Here is a 13,000-nt window from a genome sequence, read left to right as displayed (position 1 = left end):
ATCGATCCTCGTGGGAACACGACGTTGTAGGCTAAAAGCCTGCAGCACTAGCTTTCCTGTATTCCTGAAAGTTGCTAGCGATGGTTGGGTCTTCTTGGCTGCGCAGCTCTTCCTCCCAGCGCTCTTCTTCTTGCGCGTGGGCGGCTTCGAAGGCGGCGGATTGGCCGCGGTGGAAGTACAGGGGTGCGCGTTTGAGGAGGGCGACGTCTTGCGTGACGAGGATGTGCTTGACGCTTGAGCCTGGGGGGTTTGTTAGTCAGCTCAATCTATTGTCGAGGCAGGAGTGGAACTTACCGGGTGTCTCATATTTGGCTTGCAAGAGAAGCTGGTCGACGACGTGTCGAAGCCCGCGAGCGCCTGTGCCCATCCTACTTGCTTTGCGTGCGATTTCGCGAAGCGCGCCGTTTGTGAAGCGTAGCTCGATGTTCCTGAGGTACGATTTGTGCTCTTCTTGTCTTATTAGGCTGTCTTTGGGCTCGGTGAGAACGCGGACAAGAGCTTCTTCATCCAGAGCTGCTACTGCGCAGACGGTGGGTATACGGCCTATGAGTTCGGGTATCATGCCAAACTTCTGCAAATCTGCTGGTTGCACATGGTCAAGTACATTAACCTTCTCTTCCCGTTGAACCTGTCTAACACCAAACGGGTTCGGGACCTCGTTCTTCGGCGGTACGAAGAAAGGGGAGTCTTTCTTGAAGGACTCAGCTTCCACACCTGTCAGCATAACACCATCGGCGGCGGCATGTGCGTTCGATGACCGTATCGACGCCCCGAAACCCATACTGCCCTTGGACTTCCTGTCCAGGATGATCTTGTGTAGGCTTGAAAAGGCGCCAGTGCATATGAAGAGTATGTTGTCAGTTCGGATGTTGAAGACCTCGCCTTTGTTTCCGCCTGGCCCAGGAGGCTGAGGGCCACCGGGCATTCCGCCGGGCCTGTTCGCGCTCTTCTCCGGTTTGGCTTGCACCTGTACGGTTGTGCCCTCGATGATCTTGAGCAGCGCCTGCTGAACACCTTCGCCGCCGACATCCTTGCCGTATGACATCTTGGACCCTGCAATCTTGTCGATCTCGTCCAGAACAATGATGCCGTGCTCGGTTGCGTCGATGTCATAGTTGGCGGCGGAGAAGAGACGAGCAACGCACGACTCGACGTCGTCGCCAATGTATCCTGCCTGTGTGAAGGTAGTGCAATCGGACATGGAGATGGGCAGACCCAGCGTCTTGGCCAGTGTCTTGCACATCAACGTCTTCCCTACACCAGTTGGGCCAAGTATGAGCACGTTGGACTTTTCTATCTGCAGCTGGTGCTCGCTGGTATCGAGTAAGGAGTCAGGGTCTGAGGAGGTAGACGAGGCTGGTTTATAGGTAGGTGCTTCGCCGTAGGGTAGAGGGTCACTGTGACTGTGCAGTTCCACGGTGGACTGCTGGCCGGGGAACTCGTCTGCTCTGCTGCTCAGCGCCCGCATCATAAGAGGATGACGGTTGAAATCGTCGATGATTGGATCAATATGAGAATTGGGGCTACCTTCTACAGGATGTCTGTACACGGATGCTCGCCTCTGCGCCTGCGCCTCGAGTCTCGCCTGCTCATGGTGCTGTCTCTTGATCTCTTGGATGCGGAGATGGTGCTCGTGGACAGCCACGCTCAAGACTATCTTTGCGCGATCCTGATCGACGACGAATTGGTCGAGGTGCTGCCTCAGCACTTTGGGCGTGATGTGGCCTGCGCCCACATTGCTGGTGTTGCCCAGTGGACCGCGCGTGGGCTGGTCAGGCTCATAGAAAGACGAGAAGCCCTGGCCGCTGAAGTCGGAACGATTGAATCTAGACGACTTGCGCGTGTGCGACTGGGACAAGGGCGCGCGGCGCGAGATGCTATAGAGGGCGAGGTAGGACGCGCGGGCCTGGGGCGAGACGGCAGCGGGAAGCGCCCTCCGGATCGTCTTGGACAGCAGCATCGTGGGAGAGGAAGCGCAGGGGGAATCACACTACAAACGCAAAGGCATCGAGGGCATCACGGGGACTTTAATACAAAGTCGCGATGGCGCCGGCTGCGCTCGAGGCTTGGAAGTAACCGTGGTTGAGCCGCCGTGAGCTCCCCACGTTAGGCCAGAGATGCGGGGGAAGCTCTGTCCCCACGGTTCCCGATGCCGATAAGGGCCTTTGCCGCCGACGCGTGACCAGCGTGCTACTATCAGGTAGTCTACAACACCATGTAGTCGGCAAAGCGCCTCAGGGTCCGCTTCAATGGCATTCTAGATGTGGATGCCGGTTCCTGGCTCCGAATGAATTGTAGCGCAAATCCTTCCGACAGCACCCCAGCAGAGATACGCTGTTGGGACGTGGCGCGGGCGCGATGCCCGTTACAGCGTGCTCTGAGCTATGACGTTGATTGTTGGGTTGGCAACAACTTTTGGTTGAGCGCTGCCCTCAGCAATCGGGTTAGAGACCCCGCAAATTCGTGATCGTCTCTGCAATTCATCTGGCGGCCTGTCGCTGTGAGACCTGCATCCTCCCGCTGCCATATACTCTGGTAGCAAACCTCACAGCTCCTCCCACCTACCATCCCACACCATGGAGCTCAACAAGGCTTCCGCAAACTCGGCCCTGAGCGACGCCCCGGGGCAGGTCCCCAACGATGGCACTGGTAAATATTGATGCCCAAATTATCTTATCAATTGACTGACCAATTCGCCCAGGCATCATCCAGATGGATGGCTACCTTGAGCCCTTCAAGGACGCGCTGAAGAGCCGCTTCTCCAAGGCCCAGAAGTGGATCAAGACGATTGAAGAGACTGAGGGCGGTCTCGAGAAGTTCTCGCGGGCAAGCATCCCAACCGCCTTGGCAAGAGCGGTGTAGCTAACAGCGCCCAGGGTTATGAGAAGTTCGGCTTCAATGTCCAGTCCAACGGCGACGTCGTCTACCGCGAATGGGCCCCGAATGCCCTGCGCGCCTACCTCATTGGTGACTTCAATGGCTGGGACCGCGATGCGACGCCCATGACCAAGAACGATTTCGGCGTCTTCGAGGTGACGATCCCTGGCCAGAACGGTCAGCCCACCATCCCCCACGACTCCAAGATCAAGGTCTCTTTCGTCGTCCCCAACGACCATGCGCGCCAGGAGCGCCTCCCCGCCTGGATCACCCGAGTGACCCAAGACCTCAACGTCTCCCCCGTATACGATGCCCGCTTCTGGAACCCTCCCCAGAAGTACGTCTGGAAGAACCAGCGGCCGCCCAAGCCCCAGAGCGCACGTATCTACGAAGCCCACGTTGGTATCTCCTCCCCCGAGCCCAAGGTAGCGACCTACAAGGAGTTCACCCGTGACATCCTCCCTCGCATCAAGCACCTGGGATACAACACTATACAATTAATGGCCGTCATGGAGCATGCGTACTACGCCAGTTTCGGATACCAGATCAACAGCTTCTTCGCTGCGAGCAGCCGCTACGGCTTCCCAGACGACCTGAAGGAGCTCATTGATACTGCGCACGGAATGGGCATTACCGTCTTGCTGGACATGGTGCACAGTCACGCATCTAAGAACGTGCTTGACGGTCTCAACATGTTCGACGGCAGTGACCACCTCTACTTCCACGAGGGCGCCAAGGGACGACACGAGCTGTGGGACAGCCGGCTGTTCAACTACGGTCACCACGAGGTCATGCGCTTCTTGCTCAGTAACTTGCGCTTCTGGATGGAGGAGTACCACTTCGACGGTTTCCGATTCGACGGAGTTACAAGCATGCTGTACACCCACCACGGCATCGGAACGTGAGTATTCATTCACTTTCAATGCTAGCAAAGACTAACACTCCCAGGGGCTTCTCGGGCGGTTACCACGAATACTTCGGTCCTTCGGTCGATGAGGAGGCAGTTGTGTACCTCATGATTGCCAACGAGTTACTGCACACACTCTACCCCGACTCCATCACAATTGCCGAAGACGTTTCCGGTATGCCTGGTCTTTGCGTGTCGCTTTCGTTAGGCGGAATAGGATTCGACTACCGATTAGCCATGGCTGTACCCGACCTCTACATCAAGTGGTTGAAGGAGAAGCAGGACATTGACTGGGACATGGGCGCACTCGTCTTCACCTTGACAAACCGAAGGCACGGCGAAAAGACCATTGCCTACGCGGAGAGTCACGATCAAGCGTATGTTAATACCCCGGGTTTGACAATCAATACTGACATATTCTAGGCTGGTTGGCGACAAGACTCTGCTCTTCTGGCTTTGCGACGCGCAAATGTACACCAACATGTCGGTCCTTTCGGAGCTCACCCCAGTCATCAACCGCGGTTTGTCGCTGCACAAGCTGATCCGACTGATCACACACGGTTTGGGAGGTGAGGGTTATTTGAACTTTGAGGGTAACGAGTTCGGTCACCCTGAGTGGCTCGACTTCCCTCGCGAAGGCAACAACAACAGCTTCCACTACGCCCGCCGCCAATTCAACCTCCCAGATGACGAGCTCCTCCGCTACCGGTTCCTCAACGAGTTCGACAGCAAGATGCAGTGGACAGAGGAGAAGTACGGATGGCTTCACTCGCCTCAGGCCTATGTCAGCCTCAAGCACGAGGGTGACAAGGTCATTGTATTTGAGCGCGCTGGACTTTTGTGGATCTTCAACTTCCATCCCCAGGAGAGCTTCACCGACTACCGTGTTGGCGTTGAGCAGGAAGGTACTTACCGTATCGTCCTGAGTACCGACAGCAAGGCGTTCGGTGGCCATGGCAATGTGGACGAGACGACTAGGTTCTTCACCACACCATTTGCCTGGAACGAGAGGAAGAATTTCCTGCAGGTGTACATTCCTAGCAGGACTGCTATCGTAAGTGAGCCTCTTCATGAATCTGTGACACGTGCTAACCAATCAACAGGTGCTGGCGCTCGAGAGCACTTTGTAGGAAGTATGACCAATGCCTTAGAGGCATGGTGATGGATGTCAAATTGAAGGGTCAATATACCCAGCGAAATGATCGTGCCGCATAGTATGAATAGCGATTTATGTCTCGATAGATTAATAGAAGACATCTGCCGATCAAATTATGCCATTGCACTATTCCAATACGTGACAATTATATGTTTTGGCTATCACTTGCGCTTGGAGCATTATAGTCGCGCCCCTGGGTCATGTACCAACAAACACATCAGCGGATACCCCTAGGCTATGTATTGACAAACGGGCAAATTTGGATATATCGAGATCTAATGGCTGTCATATAGATTGCAATTAATTCTGCTAATTCTCATATAGCAAAGACCTGCAGGTTCGAGTGGAGTGATACGCGTCTTTACGTCTTGAAACAAGCCATAACATCCTTCCGAAGTATTGTTATATTTTTGCCGTTTGTTCGAAATCAGCTTGTGACTACCTTTTAATCAAGGTAGCTAGTATCTTTTTGCCCACGAAAGGTGTGGGTGTCATGTGAAGTGGAAGTGAAGGTGAAAAGTGAAGGTGAAGCCGGATTGACAAATCTGGACGCTCACCAATTCCATGAAAATCCTTGCAGCCTACAATTTTCTCTCTGCTACCACTAACACCTCAATACTCTACTACATCACAAATCATCATCATAACGATGGAGTACCAGTATCCCCCTTCCGCTGGCACCAGCAAGACCATCACCATGCGCCTCCCCATGGGGGTCTACTACGCCACCATCCGCCCCACCATGAAAGAGGGCGACGACATCTATGCTGCGCTTCGCGGAGCTCTCGTGGGCAAGATTGGTCCACTCTTCAACATCATTGTGTGGCACCCGACCGCCAAGCAGAAAGTCCGCCTGGACTATAAACACCTTCACCCCAACATCGCATACCGCATCGAAACGACCCTTAAGGGCCGTCAGCAAGGTCCCGGCGTATCGGCCTCCGGCGCCTACAAAAAGGTGCAGAGGCATCTCGAGGCCATCTGCGGGCACTGGAAGCTGTCTGAAGGCAGTGAAATTCTGCCTGAGAAGATCGCTCCTCGCGATGATGAAGGCAATTTGGTGTTTCCTGCAAATTGGCCTGCATGTTTCGCCGATGAGGTCCGCAAACTGAGCGGCCACAGTATCGATAGACACGAAGTCGCCATGGGCTTGCTGGTCGCAGCCGTGGAGGCTAGACGACAGCGAGAAGGCGACATGGGGCCAGCAACGAGCGGAGACTGCAGGACTGCGATGGCCTGGCTGGCTACAAACACCGCAGACCAGGCGTACGCGCACCTACCACAAGGAGGTAGCGGCTACACAGATGTTCGCGGGTGGCCTGGCGGAGGCGGTACAGCAGGCCCTGGAGCAGACAGAGGGTGAGGGAGCGGCAGTTGGATCGGCGTACGAGGAGGCTGGCAGATTCAACATCGGTACCCACTTCAGATCTGCTTGAGCATTGGGGACCGGGACGGTAGACACATAGTTGCTGATTTTTGCTCTCTGAACGTGCTGACAATATGAACGTTCCTCATTCCAAGCCCAAATCTCCTGTCTCCTTCGCAAGATCATGAATACTTCTCAAGGCCTTACAGATACCCTTGTGAATCGGCCAGTCCCGCTTCTGATGCTCAACGCTACAGTACCTTGACGACTTACACTGCGAACATGGCTTTAACCCCTCGGACTTGCCACACACCTCGCAGCTACGCGCCATACTGGGGCCCTTACAAAAAATCTTGTGATTCGGCCAGTCCCGCTCCTCATGCTCAGCACTGCAATACATCGCCCACCTAATCCCACACTTTGAACATGGCCTTGACCCCTCGAATTTGCCACACACCTTGCAGGCGTGCTCTACGTCATACTTCATTTGATCCGCTCTGAAGACTTTCATAAGTTCGCTAGCCCCCTCTACACATTTCTTTGTACCACAAGTTGGCACGATGCCAATGACAACAAACGGTTCCGGCGTGTGGAGTTGGGAGACGCAGAAAGTCTTTCCGTATCTTGTCGGGGCTTCTTTGCAGACTAAGCATTTTGGACCACTCCTTGTGTTGAACTCGTTCTGGTGTTCTGCGATGATTGGAGGCATGGCTTCTCCGAACTCGCGTTCGTATGTTGGGGGTGGGCTCGAGTGCATCTCTGGGGGAATAATGAGAGATGCGGGGATCTCGCAGTAAAAGTCCCAGGGCTTCACTTCTTGGAAGCTTAGAGGCGTGCAGTGCATACGTACGGTGCGCATTCCTGGTTTGGGTTGCGCTGTGCTCTTTGCTTTGTCTTTTCCCTGGCTCTGCTTGCTCGACGAGGCGCTGCTACTTGGCTGACTGGGCCCAAATTGCTGTTTTCCCTTACTCGATTCAGTTTTCTTGTTCTTTTGCTGCGCTGGAGCCGTGTTGGGGGTAGACGTCGAGGTGCTTGATGTTCCGTTTTCTTCCTCGTCAAGGAGCTTCCAAGCCTGGCAGGTTTCCTCCAAGTACTCTTTCGCGAACTTCAGGTCTTCGCAAATACGCTTATGTTTCTTCCAATCAGCCTTTTGATGCTCTCTACTGCAATATCTCGTCACCCTACATCTGGCACATCTCATTGCTCCATCCTTCCGCACGCAGTGGCAGGGAGTGCCATTAGATATTTGGCTTTGGAGATGAGCTGTGGTCATTTCGATCATCGCTTCATGTGCTGCGATCACTTTTGTCTTACAGGACCGGCTTCCGCAAGTGGCATAGACGTTTATCCTGATTTGCGGAGCATCGAGATGTAGCAGGCACTCCGACCTGAAAAGCAAATCGGTAGCCTTCGAGCTGCAAAACATACACGGATGTCTGGAAACTGTCTGTTTACACTGAGGCCGATGCTTGGATTCGATGTCCAAGAGTGTGGAACGAAGCTGGGCTTTGTATTCGGGCGTCTCTCGAACCTCCAATGGTGCCCCCAATAGATTGGTGGGCACGCTCGCAGCGCCGTCCCAGGAGGGAATGTTCATGACACCTTCACTCCCCCGGTAATTGATGTGGAGTAAGATATTTTGAGTAGGCTGACGACATTCAAACCAGTTTGAGACTCGCTTTGACATTCTTGAGTCTACCCTCAACCTCTCGCCCTAGCCTTCAATCTCAACGTTCCACTATCCTCTTCCCCACTATCCTTCCTCAACTGTGCCTCAATCAGTCTCCCAATATTCCCTCCACCCTGCATCACACCACCTCTCAGCAACTCCGTAATGACGCGTCCTCTAACCACTGTCTCTTCAACCACACCCTCAACATTCTCAGGTCCTATGCGCCCATACCAGATACCCGAGCCCTTCAATGCATTACCCTCCATATTGGGAGGTAGGTACATGATGACGTTGCCCGCATACTTGTGCCCACCGATATGACTGATCAGCCCTACATCTGCGTCTATACCCCTCCGCTGAAATTCAGAGCGAAACGAGGATTGTAGCAATGGCCCGAGAATGCCGCAGCGCTCATCACGGCCGCCGTGCCCGCATATCAGGATCGTGGGTTTCGTAATGCTTTCCGCCTCTGGTAGTTCGGTCGCTTTCGACTCGTCGCGAAGGAGATGAGACTTTTGCTCGGCGGAGAGGCCATCGTGCATCGAATGGAGATTCTGAGCCTTTAGGTATGCGGTCGCGAAGTTGGAGAAGGCTTCGGGGGCATGTGGGATATCCGGTATGCGTTTAAAGCTTGGGAATAGCAATGCCGTTGTCGCGCCTGCCTTTTCACTTTTCGGTAATGAGGAAGCAGTGATGAGAACGTTCGTGAATGGCTATATGATGCGGAAACGCGTCAGCTTTCTATGTATCATGAATGACTACACTGGGAAACAGACCTACATCAAACGCAGGACCGCCTTTTCCAATCACACCTTTAAGCCCTTTTACAAACTCCCCGATCTCGCCCTCCTCCTGCTCGATGTTGCTGACCCAGTCTTCCTTCCCGGTACAGAATATGACCTGTTCAGAGTACGCCGCCATAGTATTCAACAGTGGTGTCTTGCGATCAATGTCTAGATCGGGCGGCGTTGCCGCGCACTCGCAACTCGGTGACGGACATGATTGCGTGTACGGTATCGCGGTCTGGAAGCGCGTCCGGGTCGTGGAAAAGGAGCGAAAGGCGCGTGGTATGGCAGCCCGGGAGATGCGGGTGAAGGACATGTTGCGAAGTTGGCGTGCGAGATTCTTGGGGGCGCTGTGGAAATTGTATGGGCGTTTCGGAAAGCATTCCGCGATGATGACGCGAAGTCGGGATATTACAGTACACTAGCGCGGGCTCGGAGTTTGGTGCACACCGAAGGTCACAGGCAACAGGAGATTCAGGAGAGGACATGTGATCGGCAAGATAATTGATCATTTTAGAGGGTCTCGTCAATATAAGTGTATGAGGTACACTTGACTTCTCCCAGGACTAACCCCTATCATGTCTCCAGCCATGCATCCCGCCGCTCAAACGCCCACTCATAAGGCCACCACCGCTGTCTCCACCACCGAAACCACCAGGGCTACCAAAGCCACCGCTCCGACGATTACCACTACCACCGTTGAGTAGCTTGTCGAACTGCTCAATACTTACGATTGCACGTTGCTGTACATCATTGTCCGCATCGCGACCCAGCTGCTTAGCGCCTTCCTCGAAGCCCAGTTGGCGAAGGGCAATAGCACGTTCACGCGTAGCGGCTTCATCGGTATGATCTTCTATCCATACGAGATTGTGCAGCATCCAGGACAATGCGACGCGGATGTCGCGACGAGGGTGGGTGAAAAGCTGAAGAACATGCTGCATGAGAGTGGTCTGCGAGATGAGAAGAGAGCGATGCTGAGGCCGACCATTGGCGAGATGCACGAGAATATACACTGCAGCCAGAATGAGTTCGGGGGCAGGATAGGTGGCCCAGTTTGGCTGCGCTGGGGTGTTCGTGGAAGAAGAAAAAGGCGTGCGGTGGCTGGTACTTGGCCAGTAGCTTGGGGCTGTAGCACTGGGCTGAGCTTGTGACATCGTCTTTGGCCGGATCTTAGCATCGAGAATTTCGAAGAACCGACTGTGGCCAAAGGTCTTGAGCAGGTGGTCAATCATCTCACCGGAAGCTTTGTCTTCTGAAACAAAGTTCCGGATGAAGTCCAACGCTTGCTCTTGTATACGGATATCGTCGCGCTCACCGTTGAGCCGGTTGTCCTGCTCGTCGTTTTTGATCTGTTGTAATCGATCTCGGATATTAGTTGCACTTGTGTACCGTGAACCAGGACGTTGATGCCGTCGCATAGACGGTATACTTTCGGTCATGGCGTCATCATCCTCTTCGGATGACGGCTCTTCGTCCACATCCATATGGGGCTCGTCAACCGCATTGAGAATATCAACTTGCTCTCCTGCTGCGTTGGGTGTACCCATAGCTGGCTTGGATGGCTCTCCATTGAGTACTTGTACGAGCCAGCCAACACCGAGCTCCTCAAGACATTGTATCTTCATGGCATGTGGTAAGCCTAGGCACAAGTGCTTGAGCGCCCAAAGGCTACCGAAACGAAGGTCGAAGTTTGCTGATCTACATTGTTCGCAGAGTGTTCCCAGTACTCCAGACTCGACGATCTCCTAGTAAATACATTAGCATGAAAAAGGGCACAATGAGCATCGTACTTACAGTTCGCATAGGTGACACATCGAGCACCAAGTTGGTGATGACCTCCGTAGCAGCAATCTGCACTTTGACGTTCGGATGCGTTAAGAGCTCGAAGATCGGCTGTGCAACTCCGTGATCGATCAAGCTGGTCCTCAGCACACTGACAGACCTGGAAAGCGACCGTATGACTTTACAAGCAGCAATGAGTACCGAATCTGGATTGCCGTCTTTCGCTGAAGAGGACGCGCCTTGCTCGTTGCTTTCGCGGTAGGAAACCAAGGCTTCGATGATGTGCGTGGCAGCGCCCATCTCAATAACCATCTTTCTCAACGCATCTTGGTCTCCTGCTATTGCCGCCAGAGCCAGTAACACACTCTCTCGATACCTGAACGCGTGTAATACATCGGCGCTTAGTCCAGGTCTGCCCAGCGTGGAAGATGCTGGGTCAATATCTGGGTCTTTCACTTCGTGAGATGACGACCGTGGTTGCCAGAGAGGTTTTGAAGACGTAGCCGGCACATCGAACGACTTCTTGAGGATTTGAATGAGGGTCGGTAGGGTTCGATTGTGAACGGCCGCTGTTTGAAGAGTCTTATTTCCCGCAATCAGCTCAGCAAGCACAACTGGCGAGCGTTCCAACACGAATCGCATCTCATCTCTTGAAGCAGGGCTTAGAGTATTAGCTCTTTTCGCTTGCTCTGATGTGGGATTTGAATCTTCGATCATCTTCTCAACGAGAGGAATGATGAGATACGAGAAGTGGCGCTCTCGTGATGTCTTGGAGGGATCGTTCAAAGGCCAACGCTCGCCGAATTTCTTCAGCAGTGCTAGCATCCCACAAGCAGATAGACGTTCTCTGCCTTCACCGCGGCGAGCGACGTATATAAGCCATATGAAGAGCGGTGACTCGGATTCGTCAGTGATCACACTCCGACTTGAGTTCTGCTGCAGCGAGTCCATACTCGGTAGTCGAGAATAGTTATCCCCAGTGACAGAGCCGTACGCACCAAGCGCCGGCCATTGTTTGATGTACGGATCTGATTTGCTCGCCATCGTCTGTACCCGTGGTATTAGCTTATCCCACGATACCGCTTGTGTACTTCCATCTGATACATTCCGCTCCTTTGGCCACCCAAAAAGCTGCTGTATTGAGTGTGAATACAGGAAACGTGCGGTATAGTAATGCGAATCCTTAATGATGACCGAAAGTGCTTCCACAATGTCTGACAAACGAATCCGATCTGTCGGCGTCGAGGCCGATTTCTGAACACTGTTCGAGCCGTCACCTCCTGTTGTCGTTGCCTGACCATTGGATTGCCTCCACTCGGTTGCGGGGATACGATCGTCCATGGCAGCGACAGCAGCGAGCTTGTCAGCTAGGAGATCCAGCACTCCCGCATCTACTAGCATCTTCCTCTGATTATCTTCTACGCACGTCTTCGTGATGAGCCGAATCGTCGAGTCAATCTGTTGGTAGGCCTTCATCGTGCCTGCCGGTTGCGCCAGTATCTCGGCCAAGCTGTCGATGACAGGCCTGGTGTATATCGATTCGTTGACGGTAAAGGCGAGAGACGATCGGGAGGACGATTCGGAATGGTCGAGCCAGGGCTTTTCTTGGTTGACTGCATCGACGATCTGGTTGAGGGTTTTGAGGGTTGTGGTAACGAGTTTCGCAGGCGTCTCGCTGGGTCGTAGCGCTTCAAGGAGGGGAGGTAGTACGTGACCTGCCAGAAGCGGAGCGACGAACGCTGGTCCGCCTGTATGTCTCAAATATCAGCCAACATGTTCCTTCACAACAGTATCGGTTCGCGATGCGCGCTCACCATTCGCAAGGCTACCGGCGACGAGCGTAGCCTGGAACCTCAACTCATCCTCGGTCGTCCATTCCTCGACGCTCTTTCTGGGCTCATTGAAGAGCCCAGAGCTGTGTCCATTGGTGACGTTTCTCCTCCTCTTCCCACCCTTCCTAGCTTCCGCCCGTAGCAAGCCCGCCAGTGGTTTCACAACACCATGTGTCACTGCCAGTTCCTTCCTCTGCTCGTGTCCGACAATCTCATTCTTCAGATTCTGGAGCGCGGCGAGCTGTGCCTCGGGCGTGCTCGGATTCGCGAGCTCGCTGAGCGCCGGAGGAATCATTGACCGGCCCATGGCATAGACGGAGAGCGAGCGGGTTTTCGGTAATGGGCGTGTGCTACAACCGACTGGCGCAGATTAACGGTCGTCGTGCAGCCTCATGCGAAGAGGTTCAGTGCTGGGCGCACAAGCGTGTGGCAATGACGAACGGCGCAATGGAAGCGTCCCAGGGAAACTGCGGCTTGAGAGGTTGGAGAATCGTAGGAAGGCGCAGTAGAGAATTGTATCACTGTTTCATGCGGCAAGTGAGCGCTAATTCAAAACAGTTGTCAGTCGCGATGAGAAGTTTGCGAGGTAAGTCATGCTTCGCCGCGTGGTCGCGAGGGAACTT

At 53.9% G+C, this 13,000-nt stretch overlaps 5 protein-coding genes across 5 annotated transcripts; 2 read left to right on the top strand and 3 right to left on the bottom strand.

Moving 5' to 3' along the window:
• Positions 1 to 31: 31 nt before the first annotated feature.
• J4E86_004250 (uncharacterized protein) lies at positions 32 to 1,960 on the bottom strand (the record flags this gene model as incomplete). The annotated part of the gene is made up of 2 exons (XM_051444794.1): positions 32 to 240; positions 295 to 1,960. 2 exons carry the CDS (start codon positions 1,958 to 1,960, stop codon positions 32 to 34), a joined length of 1,875 nt encoding a protein of 624 aa, XP_051304419.1.
• Positions 1,961 to 2,576: 616 nt separating this feature from the next.
• On the top strand, positions 2,577 to 4,914 carry J4E86_004249 (uncharacterized protein; the record flags this gene model as incomplete). Its single annotated transcript, XM_051444793.1, has 6 exons — positions 2,577 to 2,649; positions 2,702 to 2,826; positions 2,877 to 3,778; positions 3,826 to 4,161; positions 4,208 to 4,838; positions 4,888 to 4,914. The coding sequence occupies 6 exons, from the start codon at positions 2,577 to 2,579 to the stop codon at positions 4,912 to 4,914; spliced, it is 2,094 nt and encodes a 697-aa protein (XP_051304418.1).
• A 675-nt stretch (positions 4,915 to 5,589) lies between these two features.
• J4E86_004248 (uncharacterized protein) lies at positions 5,590 to 6,376 on the top strand (the record flags this gene model as incomplete). The annotated part of the gene is made up of 2 exons (XM_051444792.1): positions 5,590 to 6,000; positions 6,104 to 6,376. The coding sequence occupies 2 exons, from the start codon at positions 5,590 to 5,592 to the stop codon at positions 6,374 to 6,376; spliced, it is 684 nt and encodes a 227-aa protein (XP_051304417.1).
• Positions 6,377 to 8,007: 1,631 nt separating this feature from the next.
• On the bottom strand, positions 8,008 to 9,079 carry J4E86_004247 (uncharacterized protein; the record flags this gene model as incomplete). Its single annotated transcript, XM_051444791.1, has 2 exons — positions 8,008 to 8,691; positions 8,759 to 9,079. 2 exons carry the CDS (start codon positions 9,077 to 9,079, stop codon positions 8,008 to 8,010), a joined length of 1,005 nt encoding a protein of 334 aa, XP_051304416.1.
• Positions 9,080 to 9,329: 250 nt separating this feature from the next.
• On the bottom strand, positions 9,330 to 12,684 carry J4E86_004246 (uncharacterized protein; the record flags this gene model as incomplete). Its single annotated transcript, XM_051444790.1, has 3 exons — positions 9,330 to 10,508; positions 10,558 to 12,293; positions 12,360 to 12,684. 3 exons carry the CDS (start codon positions 12,682 to 12,684, stop codon positions 9,330 to 9,332), a joined length of 3,240 nt encoding a protein of 1,079 aa, XP_051304415.1.
• Between the last annotated feature and the right edge of the window lie 316 nt (positions 12,685 to 13,000).

The sequence above is a fragment of the Alternaria arbusti genome, assembly GCF_024043155.1.
Source record: "Alternaria arbusti strain BMP 1465 chromosome Unknown scaffold_4, whole genome shotgun sequence".
Classification (NCBI taxonomy): Eukaryota; Fungi; Ascomycota; class Dothideomycetes; order Pleosporales; family Pleosporaceae; genus Alternaria; species Alternaria arbusti.
This window is presented reverse-complemented; position numbering and strand designations above follow the sequence as displayed.